The sequence below is a fragment of the Cucurbita pepo genome, chromosome LG03, assembly GCF_002806865.2.
Source record: "Cucurbita pepo subsp. pepo cultivar mu-cu-16 chromosome LG03, ASM280686v2, whole genome shotgun sequence".
Taxonomy (NCBI): Eukaryota; Viridiplantae; Streptophyta; class Magnoliopsida; order Cucurbitales; family Cucurbitaceae; genus Cucurbita; species Cucurbita pepo.
Window position 1 is genome coordinate 7,644,013 of NC_036640.1, and position 22,933 is coordinate 7,666,945.

At 38.7% G+C, this 22,933-nt stretch overlaps 1 protein-coding gene and 15 non-coding genes across 16 annotated transcripts; all 16 read left to right on the forward strand.

The window, feature by feature from the left end:
• Positions 1–4,396: 4,396 nt before the first annotated feature.
• Positions 4,397–4,470, forward strand: TRNAI-AAU. The gene has a single exon. It is a non-coding gene; the product is annotated as a tRNA-Ile (tRNA).
• An 844-nt stretch (positions 4,471–5,314) lies between these two features.
• On the forward strand, positions 5,315–5,388 carry TRNAI-AAU. Its single transcript has one exon. It is a non-coding gene; the product is annotated as a tRNA-Ile (tRNA).
• A 119-nt stretch (positions 5,389–5,507) lies between these two features.
• Positions 5,508–5,581, forward strand: TRNAI-AAU. The gene has a single exon. It is a non-coding gene; the product is annotated as a tRNA-Ile (tRNA).
• Positions 5,582–6,609: 1,028 nt separating this feature from the next.
• TRNAI-AAU lies at positions 6,610–6,683 on the forward strand. The gene has a single exon. It is a non-coding gene; the product is annotated as a tRNA-Ile (tRNA).
• A 547-nt stretch (positions 6,684–7,230) lies between these two features.
• Positions 7,231–7,304, forward strand: TRNAI-AAU. Its single transcript has one exon. It is a non-coding gene; the product is annotated as a tRNA-Ile (tRNA).
• A 167-nt stretch (positions 7,305–7,471) lies between these two features.
• Positions 7,472–7,545, forward strand: TRNAI-AAU. Its single transcript has one exon. It is a non-coding gene; the product is annotated as a tRNA-Ile (tRNA).
• Positions 7,546–8,153: 608 nt separating this feature from the next.
• Positions 8,154–8,227, forward strand: TRNAI-AAU. The gene has a single exon. It is a non-coding gene; the product is annotated as a tRNA-Ile (tRNA).
• Positions 8,228–11,813: 3,586 nt separating this feature from the next.
• Positions 11,814–12,554, forward strand: LOC111789851. Its single transcript, XM_023670558.1, has 2 exons — positions 11,814–12,255; positions 12,340–12,554. Exons 1-2 carry the CDS (start codon positions 11,814–11,816, stop codon positions 12,552–12,554), a joined length of 657 nt encoding a protein of 218 aa, XP_023526326.1.
• A 1,029-nt stretch (positions 12,555–13,583) lies between these two features.
• TRNAI-AAU lies at positions 13,584–13,657 on the forward strand. Its single transcript has one exon. It is a non-coding gene; the product is annotated as a tRNA-Ile (tRNA).
• Positions 13,658–13,824: 167 nt separating this feature from the next.
• Positions 13,825–13,898, forward strand: TRNAI-AAU. Its single transcript has one exon. It is a non-coding gene; the product is annotated as a tRNA-Ile (tRNA).
• Positions 13,899–14,065: 167 nt separating this feature from the next.
• TRNAI-AAU lies at positions 14,066–14,139 on the forward strand. Its single transcript has one exon. It is a non-coding gene; the product is annotated as a tRNA-Ile (tRNA).
• Positions 14,140–14,306: 167 nt separating this feature from the next.
• Positions 14,307–14,380, forward strand: TRNAI-AAU. Its single transcript has one exon. It is a non-coding gene; the product is annotated as a tRNA-Ile (tRNA).
• Positions 14,381–16,866: 2,486 nt separating this feature from the next.
• On the forward strand, positions 16,867–16,940 carry TRNAI-AAU. Its single transcript has one exon. It is a non-coding gene; the product is annotated as a tRNA-Ile (tRNA).
• Positions 16,941–17,238: 298 nt separating this feature from the next.
• TRNAN-AUU lies at positions 17,239–17,312 on the forward strand. Its single transcript has one exon. It is a non-coding gene; the product is annotated as a tRNA-Asn (tRNA).
• A 4,264-nt stretch (positions 17,313–21,576) lies between these two features.
• TRNAI-AAU lies at positions 21,577–21,650 on the forward strand. The gene has a single exon. It is a non-coding gene; the product is annotated as a tRNA-Ile (tRNA).
• Positions 21,651–22,048: 398 nt separating this feature from the next.
• Positions 22,049–22,122, forward strand: TRNAI-AAU. Its single transcript has one exon. It is a non-coding gene; the product is annotated as a tRNA-Ile (tRNA).
• The last annotated feature ends 811 nt before the right edge of the window (positions 22,123–22,933 follow it).

The following is a 22,933-nucleotide window of genomic DNA, read 5'->3' on the forward strand; positions in this document are numbered from 1 at the left end:
TTTGAGTTTTTGGATGCATTAGCCATGTTCATGTATCAGATGGTAAGAGAAAGAAATTAGATGATAAAAGTTTTCAGTGTGTGCTCCTAGGGATGAGTCTGAGTCTAAAACATATAGACTATATGATCTAGTGTCCAAGAAGATAGTTGTAAGCAAAGATGTAATTTTTGAAGAAAATAAGTGTTAGAATTGGGGGAAAAATAATGAACAAGCTAGACTTGATACCCTCGAATGGGAAGATAGTAATATAGAAGGAAGCAAACATGAGCAAAGTGAGGAAAAATCTGAAGAGGAGGTGGTAGCAGAAGTAGGGGGTAGTACATCTTTCGGTGAGTCATCTAAATCAAATTCTTCAACATCTGAAGAAAGCACATCCGAAGTGAGTTACAGAAGAGCACCATTATGGATGGAAGATTATGTGAACGAGGGAAAATTTTCTGAAGAATCTAAGCACAACAATTTAGTTATATTAATCTCAATTACAGATTCGACTACCTTTAAAAAAGTTATTCAATGTTCAAAATGGAGAGCTGCAATGGACTTGGAGATAGAAGCCATTGAACGAAATGAGACTTGGGAGTTACAGATTTGCCTAAATGAATGAAGAAGATTGGAGTAAAGTGGATTTTCAAAACCAAACTCAACGAAAAGGTTATGCACAGCAACATGGTATAGATTATACCGAGGTGTTTGCACCTATGTATAGGTGAGATACTATTCAAATGATAATTGATTTAACAGCTCGAAATAGTTGGAACGTGTATCAGCTTGACGTGAAAAGTGCTTTCTTATATGGAGAATTAAAAGAAGCAGTGTTTGTTGAGCAACCACAAGGTGAGAAGAAAGGTCAAGAATACAACGTATACAAATTGAAGAAGACATTATATGGCCTTAAACAAGCACCACATGCATGGTAAAGTCGAATTGGAGCACATTTTGTCAAAGAAGAATTTGAGAGGTGCAATTGTGACCATATTTTATTCATACAAACAGGAGATGAAGGTAAAATTTTGATTATTAGTCTATATGTTCACGATCTAATTTTTACTGGTAATGATGAGAGCATGTTTGTTAAGTTCAAGAATTCTATGAAACTTGAATCTGAAATGTCTAATCTGAGAAAAATGAAATATTTTCTTGGGTAGAGATTTTACAAAATCCTGAAGGCAATTATATTAGTTAGAAAAGTATGCAAAAGAAGTTTCTGAGAAATTTAGAATGAAAAAAAGTAGTAGTGTAACCCTATTGTTCCTGGGGTTAGACTGAAAAAGGATGAACAAGGAGTCATGGTCAATGCTACCATGTTTAAACAATTGATTGAAAGCCTTATGTATTTAACTGCATCAAGACCGGATTTAATGTATGTAGTGTCTCTCATTAGCAATTTTATGGCAAGTCCAAATGAGTTGCATTTGCAAGCAGCAAAAGGGTGTTGAGATACTTAAAATGTACTGTAGATTGGGAGTTCTTTATTGGAAAAGGGGTAATAGAGATAATTGATAGCATATACTGACCGTGATTATGTAGGAAATATAGATGACAGGAAAAGCACTTCTGGTTATGTGTTTTTACTAAGTGATGGAGCTTTGTCAAGCACAATTTGTGGTAGCCACCTCTTGTGTTTGTCAAGGGGTATGGAAGAGGTGAGTTTTGAAAAAATTTGGTTATTTTCAAGACAAGTGTATCACTGTGTTATGTGATAACAGTTCCACTATTAAGCTATCCAAGAATCCAATCATGCATGGACGCAGCCAACACATTGATGTGAGGTTTCATTTCTTGCGTGATTTGACCAGTGACGCAGTTATTGAATTGAAGCATTGTGTCGCACAAGAACAAATTGCAGATATTTTGACCAAACTACTGAAGATCGATGCGTTCATAAAACTACATCACTACAAACTTTAAAAATAATGACTTAAAATTTGAAAGTTTTAAGTTTATTATGTAACTTAAACTCGATTGACTGGATTAGTAGCTACCGATCTAGAATGAGTATTAAATCTTTGGCTTATTAGCTCAATTGGTTAGAGCGTTGTGCTAATAACGCAAAGATCGCAATTCTTATCTTTTATTATACGGGGTTACAAACTCAAACATAAATTATGTAACCTACACTCGATTGACTGGATTAGGAACTACCGATTTGGAATTTGCATAAAAACTTTCGCCTATTAGTTCAGTTGGTTAGAGCGTCGCGTTAATAACGCAAAAGTCAAACGTTCAACACCTGCATGTGCCAATTTCATTAATTCTAATCTTTCATGATATGGGGTTACAACACTAAGTTTTATGTTTATTATGTCTAAAATTATGTAACCTAAACTCGATTGATTGGATTAGGACCTACCGATCTCAAATATGCATAAAACATTTTGATTATTAGCTCAAATGGTTAGAGTTTTGGCACATTAGAGTGTTGTGTTAATTATGTGAAGACCTACCTGGACCACAACACTAGCACTAGCACTAAACTTGCATGAGCCAATCTCTCATTAACTATGAAAGTTAAAGTTTTTATACATAAAATTATCTGGAATGTTCATAAAATCACTGGCCTATTAACGGATCTGGAATGTTCATAAAATCTTTGGCCTATTAACTTAGTTGGTTAGAGTGTTGTGCTAATAACTCGGTTCGACATCTGCATATGCCAATCTCTCATTTGAAAGTTTATGTTTATTATGCATAAGCTTTCACCTGTTAGCTTAGTTGGTTAGAGCATAGCTAATAAAGTGAAGGTCGTAGGTTTGGCACCACATGGGTTGATTTAGTTGGTTAGAGCGTTTGTGCTAATAAAGTGAAGGTCGTAGGTTTGACACCACATGGGTTGATGATCTCTGATATGGGGTTATTAAAAAGTTTTATGACCATGCATAAAACATTTTGTCTATTAGCTAAGTTGATTAAAGAATCGTGCATTAGGTCACAACACCTGCATGGGCCAGGGCCAATCTCTCATTAATTTTTATCTTTCATGATATGGAGTTAGAGCACTACGAACTATAAAGATAATGACTTGAAATTTGAAAGTTTTATTTTTTATATGAAGAAAATTATGTAACTAAACTCGATTGACTAAATTAGGATCTACAATCCGGAATGTACATAAAATTGTTGGTCGATTAGCAAAGTTATAAAATTGTTGGTCGATTAGCAAAGTTGGGTAATAACGCGAAGGTTGCAGGTTCGACACCTGCATGGGCCAATCTCTCATTAATTCTTATCTTTTATGATACGTGTTACAGCACTACGAATTTCTAAGATAATGACCTAAAATGTAAAAGTTTTATGTTTATTGTGCTTAAAAGAATGTCACTTAAACTCGATTGATTGGATTAGGAGCAATGGATCTGGAATAAGCATAAAATTGTTGGCCTATTACTTTAGTTGGTTAGAGCGTCGTGCTAATAACACAAAGGTCGCAGGTTCGACACCTGCATGGGCCAAATCTCTCATTAGTTCTTATCTTTTATGATACGTATTATAGCACTACGAATTTCTAAGATATTGACCTAAATCNCAAAGGTCGTAGGTTCGACACCTGCATGGACCAATCCGTTATTAATTGTTATATTTTATGATACGTGTTATAGCACTACGAACTTCTAAGATAATGGCCTAAAATTATGTCACTTAAACCTAAATGATTGGATAAGGAGCTATGGATTTGGGATGTGTATAAAATTGTTGGCCTATTAGCTCAATGGGTTAGAGCGTCGTGCTAATAACACGAAGGTTGCAGGTTTGANTAAACTCGTTTGACTAGACTAGGAGCTAGGAATCTGAAATGAGCATACAATCGTTTGCCTATTAGCTCAGTTGGTTAGAGCGTCGTGTTAATAATGCGAAGGTCGTATGTTCGACACCTGCATGGGCTAATCTCTCATTAATACGTATCTTTTATGATATGTGTTACAGCACTACGAATTTCTAAGATATTGACCTAAATCNGACACCTGCATGGGCCAATCTCTTATTAATTCTTATCTTTTATGATACGTGTGTTGGCCTATTAGCTCAGTTGGTTAGAGCGTCGTGTATCACAACACTATGAACTTCTAAGATATTGACCTAAAACTTAAAAGTTTTATATTTATTATACTCGATTGACTTGACAAGGAGTTATGGATCTTGAACGGATATAAAATTGTTGGCCTATTAGCTCAGTTGGTTAGAGCGTTGTGTTAATAATGCGAAGGTCGTATGTTCGACACCTGCATGGGCTAATCTCTCATTAATACGTATCTTTTATGATATGTGTTACAGCACTACGAATTTCTAAGATATTGACCTAAATCGTAAAAGTTTTATGCTTATTATGTCTAAAAGCACGTCATTTAAACTCGATTGACTGTACTAGGAGCTAGGGATCTGAAATGGGCATAAAATTGTTGGCCTATTAGCTCAGTTGGTTAGAGCGTCGTGCTAATAACGCGGAGGTCGCAGGTTTGACACCTGCATGGGCCAATCTCTCATTAATTCTTATCTTTTATGATACGTGTTACAGCAGTACAAACTTCTAAGATATTGACATAAATCTTAAAAGTTTTATGTTTATTATGCCNTACAAGGGCCAATCTTTCATTAATTCTTATCGTATATGACCTAAATCTTAAAAGTTTTATGTTTATTATGCCTAAAAGTATGTCACTTAAACTTGATTGACTAGACTAGGAGCTTGGGATCTGGAATGGGCATAAAATCATTGGCCTATTAGCACAGTTGGTTAAAGGGTCGTGCTAATATCACGAAGGTCGCAGGTTCGACACATGCATGTGCCAATATCTTATTTAATCTTATCTATTATGATACGTGTTACAGCACTACGAACTTCTAAGATAATGACCTAAAATTTAAAACTTTTATGTTTATTATGCTTAAAAGTATGTCACTTAAACTCGATTGACTCGATTGACTCGATTAGAAGTTATGGCCTATTATCTCAGTTGGTTAGAGCGTCGGGTTGATAACAAGAAAGTTATGTTTATTGTGCTTAAAAGTATGTCACTTAAACTCGATTNTATGATACGTGTTACAGCACTACGCATTTCTAAGATATTGACCTAAATTATTGACTGGACTAGGAGCTAGGGATCTGAAATGGGCATAAAANGTTGATAACAAGAAAGTCGCAGGTTCACACGTGCATGGGCCATTCTCTCATTAATTCCTATCTTTTATGATAACTACGAACTTCTAAGATATTGACCTAAATCTTCAAAGTTTTATGTTTATTATGCCTAAAAGTATGTCACTTAAACTCGATTGACTGGACTAGGAGCTAGGGATCTGGAATGGACATAAAATTGTTGGCCTATTAGCTCAGTTGGTTAGAGCGTTGTGCTAATAACGCGAAGGTCGCAGGTTCGACACCTGCATGGGCCAATCTCTCATTATTTCTTATCTTTTATGATACGTGTTACAGCACTACGCATTTCTAAGATATTGACCTAAATTATTGACTGGACTAGGAGCTAGGGATCTGAAATGGGCATAAAACCATTGGCTTATTAGCTCAGTTGGTTAGAGCATCGTGCTAATAACGCGAAGGTCGCAGGTTCAACACCTGCATGGGCCAATCTCTCATTAATTCTTATCTTTCACGATACGTGTTATAGCACTACGAACTTCTAAGATATTGACCTAAATCTGAAAAGTTTGATGCTTATTATGTCTAAAAGTACGTCACTTAACTAGGAGCATCATTTATTTAAATGGGCATTAAATTGTTGGCCTATTAGCTCAGTTGGTTAGAGCGTTGTACTAATAACGCGAAGGTCGCAGGTTCGACACCTGCATGGGGCAAATATCTCATTAATTCTTATCTTTTACGATACATGTTATAGCACTAAGAACTTCTAAGATATTGACCTAAATTTAAAAGTTTTATGTTTATTATGCCTAAAAGTATGTCACTTAAACTCGATTGACTCGACTTGGAGCAAGGGATCTGGAATGGGCATAAAATCGTTGGTCTATTAGCTCAGTTGGTTAGAGCCTCGTGCTAATAACGCGAAGGTCGCAGATTCAACACCTGCATGGGCCAATCTCTCTTTAATTCTTATCTTTTACTATACGTGTTATAGCACAACCAACTTCTAAGATAGATATTGACCTATATTTAAAAGTTTTATGTTTATTATGCCTAAAAGTATGTCACTTAAACTCGATTGACTGGACTAGTAGCTAGGGATCTGGAATGGGCATAAAATCGTTGGCCTATTAGCTCAGTTGGTTAGAGCGTCGTGCTAATAACGCGAAGGTCGCAGGTTCGATAATTCTTATCTTTTATGATACGTGTTACAGCACTACGAACTTCTAAGACTTTGACCTAAATCTTAACAGTTTTATGCTTATTATGTCTAAAAGTACGTCACTTAACTAGGAGCTAGGGATCTGGAATGGGCATAAAATCGTTAGCCTATTAGCTCAGTTGGTTAGAGCGTCGTGCTAATAACGCGAAGGTTGCAGATTCGACACCTTCATGGGCCAATCTCTCATTAATTCTTATCTTTTATGATATGTGTTACAGCACGTACTTCTATGTCACTTAAACTCGAATGACTCTACTAGGAGCTAAGGATCTGGAATGGGCATAAAATCCTTGGCCTATTAGCTCAGTTGGTTAGAGCGTCGTGTTAATAACGCGAAGGTTGCAGGTTCGACACCTGCATCGGCCACTCTCCTTTTATGATACGTGAATTTCTAAGATATTGACTTAAATCTTAAAACTTTTATGCTTATTATACGGAATGGGCATAAAATCGTTGGCCTATTAGATAAGTTGGTTAGAGCGACGTGCTAATAACGCGAAGGTCGCAGGTTCGATAATTCTTATCTTTTATGATACGAGTTACAGCACTACAAATTTCTAAGATATTGACCTAAATCTTAAAAGTTTTAAGCTTATTATGTCTAAAAGTATGTCACTTAAACTCGATTGGCAGGACAAGGATTTAGGGATCTGGAATGGGCATAAAATCGTTGGCCTATTAGCTTAGTTGGTTAGAGCGTCGTTCTAATAACGCGAAGGTTGCAGATTCGACACCTGCATGGGCCAATCTCTCATTAATTCTTATCTTTTATGATACGTGTTACAGCACTACGAACTTCAAAGATATTGACCTAAATCTTAAAAGTTTTATGTTTATTATGCCTAAAAGTATGTCAATTAAACTCGATTGACTGGACTAGGAGCTAAGGATCTGGAATGGGCATAAAATCATTGGCCTATTAGCTCAGTTGGTTAGATCGTCGTGCTAATAACGCGAGGGTCGCAGGTTCAACACCTGCATGGGCCAATCTCTCATTAATTCTTATCTTTTATGATACGTGTTACAGCACTTTGAACTTCTAAGATATTGACCTAAAATTTAAAAGTTTTATATTTATTATGCCTAAAAGTACGTCACTTAAACTCGATTGACTCGACTAGGAGCTAGGGATCTGGAATGGGCATAAAATCGTTGGCCTATTAGCTCAGTTGGTTAGAGCGTCGTGCTAATAACGCGAAGGTTGCAGATTCGACACCTGCATGGGCCAATCTCTCATTAATTCTTATCTTTTATGATACGTGTTACAGCACTACGAACTTCAAAGATATTGACCTAAATCTTAAAAGTTTTATGTTTATTATGTCAAAAAGTACGTCACTTAAACTCGATTGACTGGACTAGGATTTAGGGATCTGGAATGGGCATAAAATCGTTGTTCTATTAGCTCATTTGGTTAGAGCATCATGCTAATAATGCGAAGGTCGCTAGTTCGACACCTGCATTTGCCAATCTCTCATTAATTCTTATCTTTTACGATACGTGTTACAGCACTAAGAACTTCTAAGATAATGAAAAGTTTAAAAGATTTATGTTTATTGTGCTTAAAAGTATGTCACTTAAACTCGATTGACTAAATTAAAAGTTATGGCTTATGAGGTTAGTTGGTTAGAGCGTTGTGTTGATAACAAGAAAGTTGCAGGTTCAACACATGCATGGGCCAATCCCTCATTAATTTTTATCTTTTATGATAACTACGAACTTCTAAGATATTGACATAAATCTTAAAAGTTTTATGTTTATTATGCCTAAAAGTATGTCACTTAAACTCGATTGACTGGACTGGAGCTAGGGATCTGAAATTGGTGTAAAATCGTTGGCCTATTAGCTCAGTTGGTTACAGCGTCGTGCTAATAACGCGAAGGTCGCAGGTTCGACACCTGCATGGGCCAATCACTCATTAATTCTTATCTTTTATGATACGTGTCTAAAAGTACGTCACTTAAACTCGATTGACTGGACTAGGAGCTAGGGATCTGGAACGGGCATAAAATCGTTGGTTAGAGCGTCGTGCTAATAACGCGAAGGTTGCAGATTTGATACCTCTGGCCTATTAGCACAGTTGGTTAGAGCGTCGTGCTAATAACGCGAAGGTTGCAGATTTGATACCTCTCATTAATTCTTATCTTTTATGATATGTGTTACAGCACTACGAACTTCTAAGATATTGACCTAAATCTTAAAAGTTTTATGTTTATTATGTCTAAAAGTATGTCACTTAAACTCGAATGACTGGACTAGGAGCTAGAGATTTGGAATGGGCATAAAATCGTTGACCTATTAGCTCAGTTTGTTAGAGCGTCGTGCTGATAACGTGAAAGTCGCAGGTTCGACACCTTCATGGGCCAATATCTCATTAATTCATATCTTTTATGATACGTGTTACATCACTACGAATTTCTAAGATAATGACCTAAAATTTAAAAGTTTTATGTTTATTATGCAACTCGAATGACTGGACTAGGAGCTAGAGATTTGGAATGGGCATAAAATCGTTGACCTATTAGCTCAGTTTGTTAGAGCGTCGTGCTGATAACGTGAAAGTCGCAGGTTCGACACCTTCATGGGCCAATATCTCATTAATTCATATCTTTTATGATACGTGTTACATCACTACGAATTTCTAAGATAATGACCTAAAATTTAAAAGTTTTATGTTTATTATGCCTAAAAGTATGTCACTTAAACTCGATTGACTGGACATGGAGCTACGGATCTGGAATGGGCATAAAATCGTTTGCCTATTAGCTAAGTTGGTTAGAGTGTCGTGCTAATAACGCGAAGGTCGTAGGTCCGACACCTGTAGGGGCCAATATCTCATTTATTCTTATCTTTTATGATACGTGTTACAGCACTACGAACTTCTAAGATAATGACCTAAAATTTAAAAGTTTTATGTTTATTATGCCTAAAAGTATGTCACTTAAACTCGATTGACTGGATTAGGAGCTATGGATCTCGAATGGGCATAAAATTGTTGGACTATTAGCTCAGTTGTTTAGAGCGTCGTGCTAATAACGCGAAAGTCGTAGGTTTGACACCTGCATGGGCCAATCTCTCATTAAATCTTATCTTTTATGAAGGTCGCAGGTTCCACACCTGCATGGGCCAATCTCTCATTAATTCTTATCTTTTATGATACGTGTTACAGCACTACAAACTTCTAAGATATTGACTTAAGTTTTAAAAGTTTTATGTTTATTGTGCATAAAAGTATGTCACTTAAACTCGATTGACTGGACTAGGAGTTAGGGATCTGGAATGGGCATAAAACCGTTGGCCTATTAGCTAATTTGGTTAGAGCGTCCCGCTAATAATGCGAAGGTCGTAGGTTCGACACCTGTTGGGCCAATCTCTCATTAATTCTTATCTATTATGATACGTTTTACAGCACTACAAACTTCTAAGATATTGACTTGGTTAGAGCGTCGTGCTAATAACGCGAAAATCGCAGGTTCGATAATTTTTATCTTTTAGGATACGTGTTACAGCACTACGAACTATTAAGATATTAACCTAAATCTTAAAAGTTTTATGCTTATTATGTCTAAAAGTACTTCACTTAAACTCGATTGACTGGACTAGGAGCGAGGGATCTGCAATGGGCATAAAATCGTTGGCCTATTAGCTCAGTTGGTTAGAGCGTCGTGCTAATTGTCACGGTCATGCTCGTCCAGGGCCTGTTTTCCATGGCCGCATGCCCATGACAAGCCAAACCCTTGTCGTGTCTTTTCATTCTAGTGTTTTTCCTTTTGTAATTCTAGGGCGTATGACGCCTAAAAAATATCATGTCTAGGCCTGCCAGAACTAAAATGGCCCAGAATCTACTATAGGGGGATATGACTAGTTGTCAACTTCTCCCTACCCAAGGTTATATATGCTAAGCCGTTGTTATCTTTCTCTTGCTTGCTTATATAACGTCTCTTTCTAAAATCTCTCTTTCTAAAATCTCTCTCTCTCCTCGTTTTCTAAAACCTTCTTTTAAAATCGAGGCTAGAGGCTCGACCGTACGTCGCTTGGCCGTAGGCGACGCAAGAACAAATTGGCTTAACTCACTTGTCGCTGGAAAGTGAGTGCCGCACAATCGCTAGTCCGCTGCCTTCGAAAGTGCGATTGTGTCAAGTGGTATCAGAGCTTTGTTAGCTCCGTAACGTCATACAGACCGAGATCATGTCGACGACAAAGTCGACACCCAAAGCACAAGCCGATCGGCTTACGCTAATAGAGGAGGAAATGCTGTTCCTCAAAGAAGTCCCTGACACCCTCCGTTTCCTGGAAACACGGGTGACCGAACTGAGTGAGAAAGTCGTCCAAGTCGACGCAATGGGCAACCGCCTAGACGGGTTGCCAATCGCAGAACTGTTGTTTCGAGTGACCTCGCTCGAAGAAAGAGTTGCTCCTACGAGCAGCCCAAAACCGTCTGATAGTCCGGATAGCTCTGTCGCACACAAAGAGGGACGTGGCGAAGAGTTCGACGTACTACAAAACACAATGATGAGTTTGTTCAATGGATTGGCTGATGAATTCAGATCAACAGTCGACGACCTCCAAGAAAGGATGGCCGCCATGAGCACTCGAATTGAAGTTACCATGAAAGCCGTGGAAGGTGTCACGGCTGGACAAACTAATGCAGGATCCAACAAACTAAGGTTCCCAGACCCTAGAGCCTTCAAAGGGAATCGGGACGCCAAAGAGTTGGAGAACTTCATCTTTGACGTCGAACAGTACTTCAAAGCCACAACGGCTTGTACCGACGACAAGAAGGTGACTGTAGCTGCGATGTATCTCGTAGACGACGCCAAACTGTGGTGGCGTACGAAGGTGCAAGACATCGAGGATGGATTGTGCACCATCGACTCATGGGAGGACCTCAAGAGAGAGTTGAGGGAACAATTCCTCCCCGAAAACGTAGGGCATATAGCAATGGAGAAAATAGTAGCCCTGAAACACACTGGAAACATACGGGACTACGTCAGACAGTTCTCAACCCTGATGCTGGATATCAGGGGCACAGCAGAGAAGGACAAGGTGTTCTTCTTTATAAATGGTCTACAGCCATGGGCCAAAACAAAGATACATGAGAACAGGGTCCAAACCCTAGCTGCCGCAATGGCCTGTGCCGAGAGACTCGTAGACTGTGGGAACGAAGCAGGATCCCAAAGAAGAGCGACACCAGCCCCAAACAATGGGGGCAAACCATACAGACCACCAGGCCATCGAAATGGAAGCCCCAACAGACCGAGCGGATGGACGGATAGACCTCCTTAGAACAATCAAGCGGGGACATCTCGAGGGCCTTACCATCAAAAGAACCACCCGACGACGCCTTTGCATTGCATACTGTGTAAAGGCCCCCACAAGGTATCCTACTATCCTCATCGAGCCTCTCTCACTGCACTCCAAGTGTTCATTTAAGAGAGCAATAAGGCAAGGGTCGAGACTTTGCTAGACAAGAAGGAAGATCACGACAACCCCCGAATGGGCGCACTCAAATTCCTGTCAGCCCTCCAACGGAAAGTCGAACCGAAGAAGATAATAGAGAAAGGGCTCATGTTCGTAGATGCCACAATAAACTCTCGACCGAGCAAGAGCACTCTGATAGACTCTGGAGCAACCCACAACTTCATTGCTGATCAAGAAGCCAGAAGATTGGGACTCACCATAGGAAAAGACCCGGGGAAAATGAAAGCTGTCAACTCCGAGGCCTTGCCTATTGTGGGAGTTTCCAAAGGAGTCCCCTTCAAAATAGGGGATTGGACTGGAGAGCTAGACCTTGTCGTGGTTCGCATGGACGACTTCGACGTGGTACTTGGGATGGAGTTCCTCCTAGAACACAAGGTCATCCCAATGCCATTGGCAAAATGCTTGGTGATCATTGACCGCAACCCCACAGTAATACCAGCAAGTATCAAGCAACCAGGTAATCTTTGAATGATCTCGGCCATACAGCTGAAAAGGGGACTCGCATGAGAGGAACCTACATTCATGGCCATACCACTGATAGAAGAAGCAACCACTGAAGAGACTGTCCCAGAGGAAATCAAGGAAGTACTAGACAGCTATACCGACATAATGCCAGAGAGTCTACCCCAAACACTACCACCTCGTCGAGGCATTGACCATGAAATCGAACTCCTCCCCGGGGTTAAGCCGCCAGCGAAGAACGCATACCGGATGGCTCCGCCTGAGCTAGCCGAATTGAGAAAACAATTGGACTAGTTGCTGAAGGCGGGATTCATTCGCCCGGCAAAGGCACCTTATGGAGCCCCCGTACTGTTCCAGAAGAAGAAGGATGGGACGTTGCGTCTGTGCATAGACTATAGAGCCTTAAACAAGGTGACGGTACGCAACAAATATCCTCTGCCAATAATATCCGACTTGTTTGACCAACTTCACGGGGCCAAGTACTTCACGAAGTTGGACTTACGATCAGGATATTATCAAGTACGTATTGCCGAAGGAGACGAACCGAAGACGACCTGCGTAACAAGATATGGGGCCTTTGAATTCCTAGTAATGCCCTTTGGCTTTACAAACGCCCCAGCTACGTTCTACATGTTGATGAACCAGGTTTTCTACGAATACCTGAATCAGTTCGTCATAGTGTACCTCGACGACATCGTTGTTTACAGCACAACCCTCGAGGAACACAAAGTGCACTTGAAGCTAGTGTTTGACAAGCTCCGGTAGAACCAACTGTATGTGAAGAAGAAGAAATGTGCATTCGCACAAACATGCATCAACTTCCTTGGACATGTCGTCAGATGTGGACAAATTAGTATGGATAGCGACAAGATAAAAGCTATCCAAGAATGGAAGGTTCCTACTTCCGTATCTGAGTTGCGGTTCTTCTTAGGACTAGCCAACTACTATAGGCGGTTCGTCGAAGGGTTTTCACGACGAGCCGCCCCATTGACAGAGCTGTTGAAGAAAGACCACCCTTGGTCGTGGTCGAATGATTGTCAAATGGCCTTTGAAAATCTGAAAACAACCATGACGAGGGGTCCTGTCCTCGGGTTGGTAGATGTTGCGTCGTGCTAATAACGCGAAAGTCGCAGGTTCGACACCTGCATGGGCCAATCTCTCACTTATTCTTATCTTTTATGTGATACGTGTTACAGCACTACGAATTTCTAAGATATTGACCTAAATCGTAAAAGTTTTATGCTTATTATGTCTAAAAGTACGTCACTTAAACTCGATTGACTGCACTAGGAGCTAGGGATCTGAAATGGGCATAAAATCGTTGGCCTATTAGCTCAGTTGGTTAGAGCGTCGTGCTAATAACGCGAAGGTCGCAGGTTCGACACCTGCATGCGCCAATCTCTCATTAATTCTTATCTTTTATGATACGTGTTACAGCACTACGAATTTCTAAGATATTGACCTAAATCGTAAAAGTTTTATGCTTATTATGTCTAAAAGTACGTCACTTAAACTCGATTGACTGGACTAGGAGCTAGGGATCTGAAATGGGCATAAAATCGTTGGCCTATTAGCTCAGTTGGTTAGAGCGTCGTGCTAATAACGCGAAGGTCGCAGGTTCGACACCTGCATGGGCCAATCTCTCATTAATTCTTATCTTTTATGATACGTGTTACAGCACTACGAATTTCTAAGATATTGACCTAAATCGTAAAAGTTTTATGCTTATTATGTCTAAAAGTACGTCACTTAAACTCGATTGACTGGACTAGGAGCTAGGGATCTGAAATGGGCATAAAATCGTTGGCCTATTAGCTCAGTTGGTTAGAGCGTCGTGCTAATAACGCGAAGGTCGCAGGTTCGACACCTGCATGGGCCAATCTCTCATTAATTCTTATCTTTTATGATACGTGTTACAGCACTACGAATTTCTAAGATATTGACCTAAATCGTAAAAGTTTTATGCTTATTATGCCTAAAAGTACGTCACTTAAACTCGATTGACTGGACTAGGAGCTAGGGATCTGGAATGGGCATAAAATCGTTGGCCTATTAGCTCAGTTGGTTAGAGCGTCGTGCTAATAACGCGAAGGTCGCAGGTTCGACACCTGCATGGGCCAATCTCTCATTAATTCTTTTCTTTAATGATACGTGTTACAGGACTACAAACTTCTAAGATATTGACATAAATCTTAAAAGTTTTATGCTTATTATGCCTAAAAGTACGTCACTTAAACTCGATTGACTGGACTAGGAGCTAGGGATCTGGAATGGGCATAAAATCGTTGGCCTATTAGCTCAGTTGGTTAGAGCGTCGTGCTAATAACGCTCTCATTAATTCTTATCTTTTATGATACGTGTTACAGCACAACGAATTTCTAAGATATTGACCTAAATCTTAAAAGTTTTATACTTATTATGCCTAAAAGTATGTCAGTTAAACTCGATTGACTGGACTAGAAGCTAAAGATCTGGAATGGGCATAAAATCGTTGGCCTATTAGCTCAGTTTGTTAGAACGTCATGCTAATAATGCGAAGGTTGCAGGTTCGACACCTACATTGGCCACTCTCTCATTAATTCTTATCTTTTATGATACGTGTAACATCACAACGAATTTGTAAGATATTGACCTAAATCTTAAAAGTTTTATTCTTATTATGCCTAAATGCCTAAAAGTATGTCACTTAAACTCGATTGACTGGACTAGGAGCTAGGGATCTGGAATGGGCATAAAATTGTTGGCCTTTTAGCTAAGTTGGTTAGAGCGTCATGCTAATAACGCGAAGGTTGCAGATTCGACACCTGCATGGGCCAATCTCTCATTAATTCTTAACTTTTATGATACGTGTTACAGCACTCCGAAGATATTGACCTAAAATTTAAAAGTTTTATGTTTATTATGCCTAAAAGTATATCACTTAAACTCGATTGACTGGACAAGGAGCTACGGATCTGGAATGGGTATATAATCGTTGGCCTATTAGCTCAGTCGGTTAGTGCGTGATGCTAATAACTCGAAGGTCGCAGGTTCGATAATTCTTATCTTTTATGATACGAGTTACAGCACTACGAATTTCTAAGATATTGACCTAAATCTTAAAAGTTTTATGCTTATTATGTCTAAATGTATGTCACTTGAACTCGATTGGCAGGACTAGGAGCTAGGGATCTGGAATGGGCATAAAATCGTTGGCCTATTAGCTCAGTTGGTTAGAGCGTCGTGCTAATAACGCGAAGGTTGCAGATTTGACACCTTCATGGGCCTACCTCTCATTAATTCTTATCTTTTATGATATGTGTTACAGCACTACGAACTTCTAAGATATTGACCTAAATCTTAAAAGTTTTATGTTTATTATGTCTAAAAGTATGTCACTTAAACTCGAATGACTGGACTAGGAGCTAGGGATTTGGAATGGGCAAAAAATCGTTGACCTATTAGCTCAGTTTGTTAGAGCGTCGTGCTTATAACGCGAAAGTTGTAGGTTCGACACCTTCATGGGCCAATATCTCATTAATTCATATCTTTTATGATACGTGTTACATCACTACGAATTTCGAAGATAATGACCTAAAATTTAAAAGTTTTATGTTTATTATGCCTAAAAGTATGTCACTTAAACTCGATTAATTGGACAAGGAGCTACGGATCTGGAATGGGCATAAAATCGTTTGCCTATTAGCTCAGTTGGTTTGAGCGTCGTGCTAATAACGCGAAGGTCATAGGTCCGACACCTGCATGGCCCAATCTCTCATTAATTCTTATCTTTTATGATACGTGATACAGCACTACAAACTTCTAAGATATTGACTTAAATTTTAAAAGTTTTATGTTTATTGTGCATAAAAGTATGTCACTTAAACTCGATTGACTGGACTAGGAGTTAGGGATCTGGAATGGGCATAAAATCGTTGGCCTATTAGCTCAGTTGGTTAGAGCGTCGTGCTAATAACGCGAAGGTCGCAGGTTCGATAATTGTTATCTTTTATGATACGTGTTACAGCACTACGAAATTCTAAGATATTGACCTAAATCTTAAAAGTTTTATGTTTATTATGCCTAGAAGTACGTCACTTAAACTCAATTCGTAGGACTAGGAGCTAGGGATCTGAAATGGGCATAAAATCGTTGACCTATTAGCTCAGTTGGTTAGAGCGTCGTGCTAATAACACGAAGGTTGCAGATACGACCCCTGCATGGGCCAATCTCTCATTAATTCTTATCTTTTATGATACGTGTTACAGTACTACGAACTTCTAAGATATTAACCTAAATCTTAAAAGTTTTATGTTTATTATGCCTAAAAGTTTGTCACTTAAACTCGATTGACTAGACTAGGAGCTATGGATCTGGAATGGGCATAAAATCATTGGCCTATTAGCTCAGTTGGTTAGAGCGTGTTGCTAATAACGCGAAGGATGCAAGTTCGACACCTGCATGGGCGGATCTCTCATTAATTTTTATCTTTTATGATACGTGTTACAGCACTAGGAACTTCTAAGATAATGACCTAAATCTTAAAAGTTTTATGTTTATTATGCCTAAAAGTAAACTCGATTGACTAGACTAGGAGTTAGGGATCTGGAATGGGCATAAAATTGTTGGCCTATTAGCTTAGTTGGTTAGAGCGTCGTGCTAATAACGCGAAGATCGCAGGTTCGACACCGGCATGGGCCAATCTCCCATTAATTCTTTTTTTTTTTATGATACGTGTTACGAAAATTTAGTGCTTAAAAATATGTCACTTAATCTCGATTGATTAAATTAGAAGTTATACCTATTTGCTTAGTTGGTTAGAGAGTCGTGCTAATAATGCGAAGGTCGCAGGTTCGACATCTGCATGGCCCAATCCAATCTCTTCATAGATAATGACCTAAAATTTAAAAGTTTTGTGTTTATTATGCCTAAAAGTATGTCACTTAAACTCGATTGACTGGACTAGGAGTTAGGGATCTGGAATGGGTATAAAATCGTTGGCCTATTAGCTCAGTTGGTTAGAGCGTCGTGCTATTAACGCGAAGGTCGTAGGTTCGACACCTGCGTGGGCCAATCTTTCATTAATTCTTAACTTCCATTTAGGCTTGCCTATGTACTTCTTAGGCACGCCAGCCACCACCTGAATAAGATTCTGACACATCATGTTCAATGATTTCCTTCTTAATAAGTTCCACATCGATTCTGACACATCTTCAATGATTTCCTTCTTAATAAGTTCCACATCGCATCGCAGCAAGCTTTATATCCTTGGTCAAGGTCCAAGTCATCCTTACTATGATCATCAAGGGCATGCTTGCCCTTTTGAGCAAGGGACTCATCTTCTTCAGCTACCCAACCATCATGCTCATCACAAGCACTGTCACTATTGTCACTAGATGCATAGTCCTGACTTAAGAGGGTATCAAATCGATCATCCAAAAGCTGTCGAGTTCGTGGCTTATCAACATCATCCTCCACATGGTCAACATCTGCATCCTCAAAAATGTCATCGCCAAAAGATTTGTTATTAATAATATTCTGGCTTCTTGTCGCCTTCTCAGAATCCTTAGCCACACTAAACTTATTATCCATTGAACCATCCTCCCCTTCTTCACATAAATTTACCTGAACTACGAAATCCTCCTCCAAGTCCTCAACATCAGAACCAAATCGTGATAAATCATCATCATCAAGCAGTGCAGCTATTTCTGGGTCAGACTGGGGCGGAGCATCAGTAGCCGAATCCTGCAAATTGGTAGTTTGATCTAAATTCTCCAAGATGAGAAAATCGTCAGCCTCAGAGGGGAGGTAAAGACCGTCAAGATCGTCAAACGTTAGCTCGACAACTTCATTTTCGTCGAATCTCAAATCCAAGGCCGTGGAGTAAACAGAAGAGTCATCAGGGGCAATAGAATTGAAATCGGAGAAAAAGAGAGAGTCTAGATGCGAAATTTGGAGAGAATCAAACTCAGAAGCGTAAGTAGTGGAATTAGAATTAGAATTTTGATCACCTGTAGAGACATCATCTTGATATACGGCTGAAGTCACGTTTGTTGGTTGGTCAAGAACCTCAGTGGTTAAGCAATATTCCCAAATTGGATCTGGAGAACTTTTATTTTCATGTACCGCATTTGCTTCTGATTCCTGCATCTTGACTCGGCAATTTGGTTTAATATGGCCTGGCTTTCCGCAATGATCACACACCACTTTCGCCTGACAATCTCGTTTAAAGTGACCTGGTTTTCCACACCTGTAACAAGCTTTAAATGGCTTCTTTGACCACTCCTCACTTCTTAATTGATTCCCATTGCTAGATGAAGGCTTTGAATGAAAATTCTGTCTCCTTTGATCTTTGACATACAACACACCTTCTAACTTTGGGGAAAATTCGTTGCTGCTAGTCATTTGCTTAATCAATGCTTCCTGATTGGAAAGAAGATTCTCCAGTTCAATAACTGTAGGCTGATTTGCCCACCCTTGTATTGAGGAAACAAATGGCATAAACTCTTTTCGTAATCCACGAATAAGATAACGCCGTAATCGAGCCTCACTCACTGGCTCCTCAGCATCTAATTCTGAAATTTCAGAACACAGATTTTTCACTTTCAAAAAATATTCTTCAACCGAAAAATTACCTTGAGTTACCATAGCTAGTTCATTCTCTAGAAATTGCAGTCGAGCGGTATTTTTCTTAGTGAACAACTTTTGAAGTGTATCCCATACTTGCTTTGGTGACTTTAAATCACGAACATGATCAATATACTCCTTGCTAATCAAAGTCCGCAAGGTAAACAAGGCTTTTCCGCATTTGATCTTCCATTGTTGGCGTAATTTTGCATTCTGTGGAGTATCGGCTGGAATTTCTGTGTCATCACCTTCAATTAAATCCCACAAATCTTGCCCTTGTAGATAAGCTTCCATGCATAACTTCCAATAACTATAGTTATTGCCAACCAGCTTTTCCATAGCTACACCCATAGAAGCACTCCCACTATTCATCTCGTTGAGTAATAATATCAAACCGTACCAACTTGGCTCTGATACCAACTGACGCAATATCTACCACTCAAAAGTGTGCATAGATATGAAAATATTATTACTCAACGAAAGAATACAGATTTAAGAATGAGAAAAAGAATTGGGATCAAATGTTCAATCTTCATTGATATTCACGACCTTTAAATAGGATACAAGATACTAAATAATATCTACCAAGAAAATATAAACTAACTAAATCCTGATAATAAAATAAAATATACTACTATTCAAATTCAACTGATTACGATATCTAAGATATATTTCCTAACTAATATATTCTGGAAGATTACCAATATCATATATTTCATAACTAATTCAAACTAAAATAAGTTGCACTAAATTGTGACAACTCTCTCATTAATTCTTATCATTTATGATACGTGTTACAGCACTACGAATTTCTAAGATATTGACCTAAATCTTAAAAGTTTTATGCTTATTATGTCTAAAAGTATACTTAAACTCGATTGACTGGACTAGGAGCTAGGGATCTGTAATGGGCATAAAATCGTTGGCCTATTAGCTCAGTTGGTTAGAGCGTCGTGCTAATAACGCGAATGTCGCAGGTTCGTCACCTGCATGGGGCAATCTCTCATTAATCCTTATCTTTTACGATACGTGATATAGCACTACGAATTTCTAAGATATTGACCTAAAATTTAAAAGTTTTGTGTTTATTATGCCTAAAAGTATGTCACTTAAACTCGATTGACTGGACTAGAAGCTAGGGATCTAGAATGGGCATGAAATTGTTGGCCTATTAGCTTAGTTGGTTAGAACGTCACGCAAAGGTCGCAGGTTCGACACCTCCATGGGACAATCTCTCATTAATTCTTATCTTTTATGATACGTGTTACAGCACTACGAATTTCTAAGATATTGACCTAAATCTTAAAAGTTTTATGTTTATTATGCGGAATGGGCATAAAATCGTTGGCCTATTAGCTCAGTTGGTTAGAGCGTCGTGCTAATAACGCGAAGGTTGCAGATTCGACACCAGCATGGGCCAATCTCTCATTAATTCTTATCTTTTATGATACGTGTTACAACACAACGAATTTCTAAGATATTGACCTAAATCTTAAAAGTTTTATACTTATTATGCCTAAAAGTATGTCACTTAAACTCGATTGACTGGACTAGGAGCAAGGGATCTGGGATGGGCATAAAATCGTTGGCCTATTAGCTCAGTTGGTTAGAGCGTCGTGCTAATAATGCGAAGGTCGCAGGTTCGACACCTACACGGGCCAATGTCTCATTAATTCTTATCTTTTATGATACGTGTTACAACACTACAAACTTCTAAGATATTGACCAAAATCTTAAAAGTTTTATGCTTATTATGTCTAAAAGTACATTTAAACTCGATTGACTTGACTAGGACTACAAACTTCTAAGATATTGACATAAATCTTAAAAGTTTTATGCTTATTATGCCTAAAAGTATGTCACTTAAACTCGATTGACTGGACTAGGAGCAAGGGATCTGGGATGGGCATAAAATCGTTGGCCTATTAGCTCAGTTGGTTAGAGCGTCGTGCTAATAATGCGAAGGTCGCAGGTTCGACACCTACACGGGCCAATGTCTCATTAATTCTTATCTTTTATGATACGTGTTACAACACTACAAACTTCTAAGATATTGACCAAAATCTTAAAAGTTTTATGCTTATTATGTCTAAAAGTACATTTAAACTCGATTGACTTGACCAGCACTACAAACTTCTAAGATATTGACATAAATCTTAAAAGTTTTATGTTTATTATGCCTAAAAGTATGTCACTTAAACTCGATTGACTAGACTAGGAGCTAGGGATCTGGAATGGGCATAAAATCGTTGGCCTATTAGCTCAGTTGGTGAGAGTCTCGTGCAAATAACGCGAAGGTCGCAAGTTCGACACCTGCATGGGCCAATCTCTCATTAATTCTTATCTTTTATGATACGTGTTACGGCACTACAAACTTCTAAGATATTTACCTAAATCTTAAAAGTTTTATGTTTATTATGCCTAAAAGTATGTCACTTAAACTCGATTGACTGGAATAGGAGCTAGGGATCTGGAATGGGCATAAAATTGTTGGCCTATTAGCTCAGTTGGTTAGATGTCGTGCTAATAACGCGAAGGTCTCAGGTTCGACACTTGCATGGGCCTATCTCTCATTAATTCTTATCTTTTATGATACGTGTTACAACACTACCAATTTCTAAGATATTGACCTAAATCTTAAAAATTTTATGTTTTTAAACTCGATTGACTCGACTAGAAGCTAGGGATCTAGGATGGGCATAAAATTGTTGGCCTATTAGCTCAGTTGGTTAGAGCGTCGTGCTAATAATGCGAAGGTCGCAGGTTCGACACCTGCATGGGCCAATCTCTCATTAATTCTTATCTTTTATGATACGTGTTACAACACTACGAACTCCGAAGATATTGACCTAAAATTTAAAAGTTTTATGTTTATTATGACTTAAAGTACGCCACTTAAACTCGATTGACTAGACTAGGAGCTAGGGATCTGGAATGGGCATAAAATCGTTGGCCTATTAGCTCAATTGGTTAGATCGTCGTGCTATTAACGCTAGGTCGCAGGTTCTACTTCTGCACTCTCATTAATTCTTATCTTTTATTATACGTGTTACAGCACTACAAACTTCTAAGTTATTGACCTAAATCTTAAAAGTTTTATGTTTATTATGCCTAAAAGTATGTCACTTAAACTCGATTGACTGGAATAAGAGCTAGGGATCTGGAATGGGCATGAAATCGTTGGCTTATTAGCTCAGTTGGTTAGAGCGTCGTGCTAATAACGCGAAGGTCGCAGGTTCGACACTTGCATGGGCCAATCTCTCATTAATTCTTATCTTTTATGATACGTGTTACAGCACTACAAACTTCTAAGATATTGACCTAAATCTTAAAAGTTTTATGTTTATTATGCCTAAAAGTATGTCACTTAATCTCTATTGACTGGAATAGGAGCTTGGGATCTGGAATGGGCATAAAATTGTTGGCCTATTAGCTCAGTTGGTTAGATGTCGTGCTAATAACGCGAAGGTCGCAGGTTCGACACCTTTATGGGCCAATCTCTCATTAATTCTTATCTTTTATGATACGTGTTACAGCACTACAAACTTCTAAGATATTGACCTAAATCTTAAAAGTTTTATGTTTATTATGCCTAAAAGTATGTCACTTAATCTCTATTGACTGGAATAGGAGCTAGGGATCTGGAATGGGCATAAAATTGTTGGCCTATTAGCTCAGTTGGTTAGATGTCGTGCTAATAACGCGAAGGTTGCAGGTTTGACACTTGCATGGGCCAATCTCTCATTAATTCTTATCTTTTATGATACGTGTTACAGGACTACAAACTTCTAAGATATTGACATAAATCTTAAAAGTTTTATGCTTATTATGCCTAAAAGTATCTCACTTAAACTCGATTGACTGGACTAGGAGCTACGGATTTGGAATGTACATAAATCGTTGGCCTATTAGCTCAGGTGGTTAGAGCGTCGTGCTAATAACGCGAAGGTCGCAGGTTTGACACATGCATGGGCCCATCTCTCATTAATTCTTATCTTTTATGATACGTGTTACAGCACTACCAACTTCTAAGATATTGACCTAAATCTTAAAAGTTTTATGTTTAT

Coding starts and splice junctions, on each gene's coding strand:
- LOC111789851 (XM_023670558.1), top strand. CDS start 11,814: ATGGGCGCACTCAAATTCCTGTCAGCCCTCCAACGGAAAGTCGAACCG. Junction 12,256..12,339: donor AGCAAGTATCAAGCAACCAG/GTAATCTTTGAA, acceptor TACCACTGATAG/AAGAAGCAACCACTGAAGAG.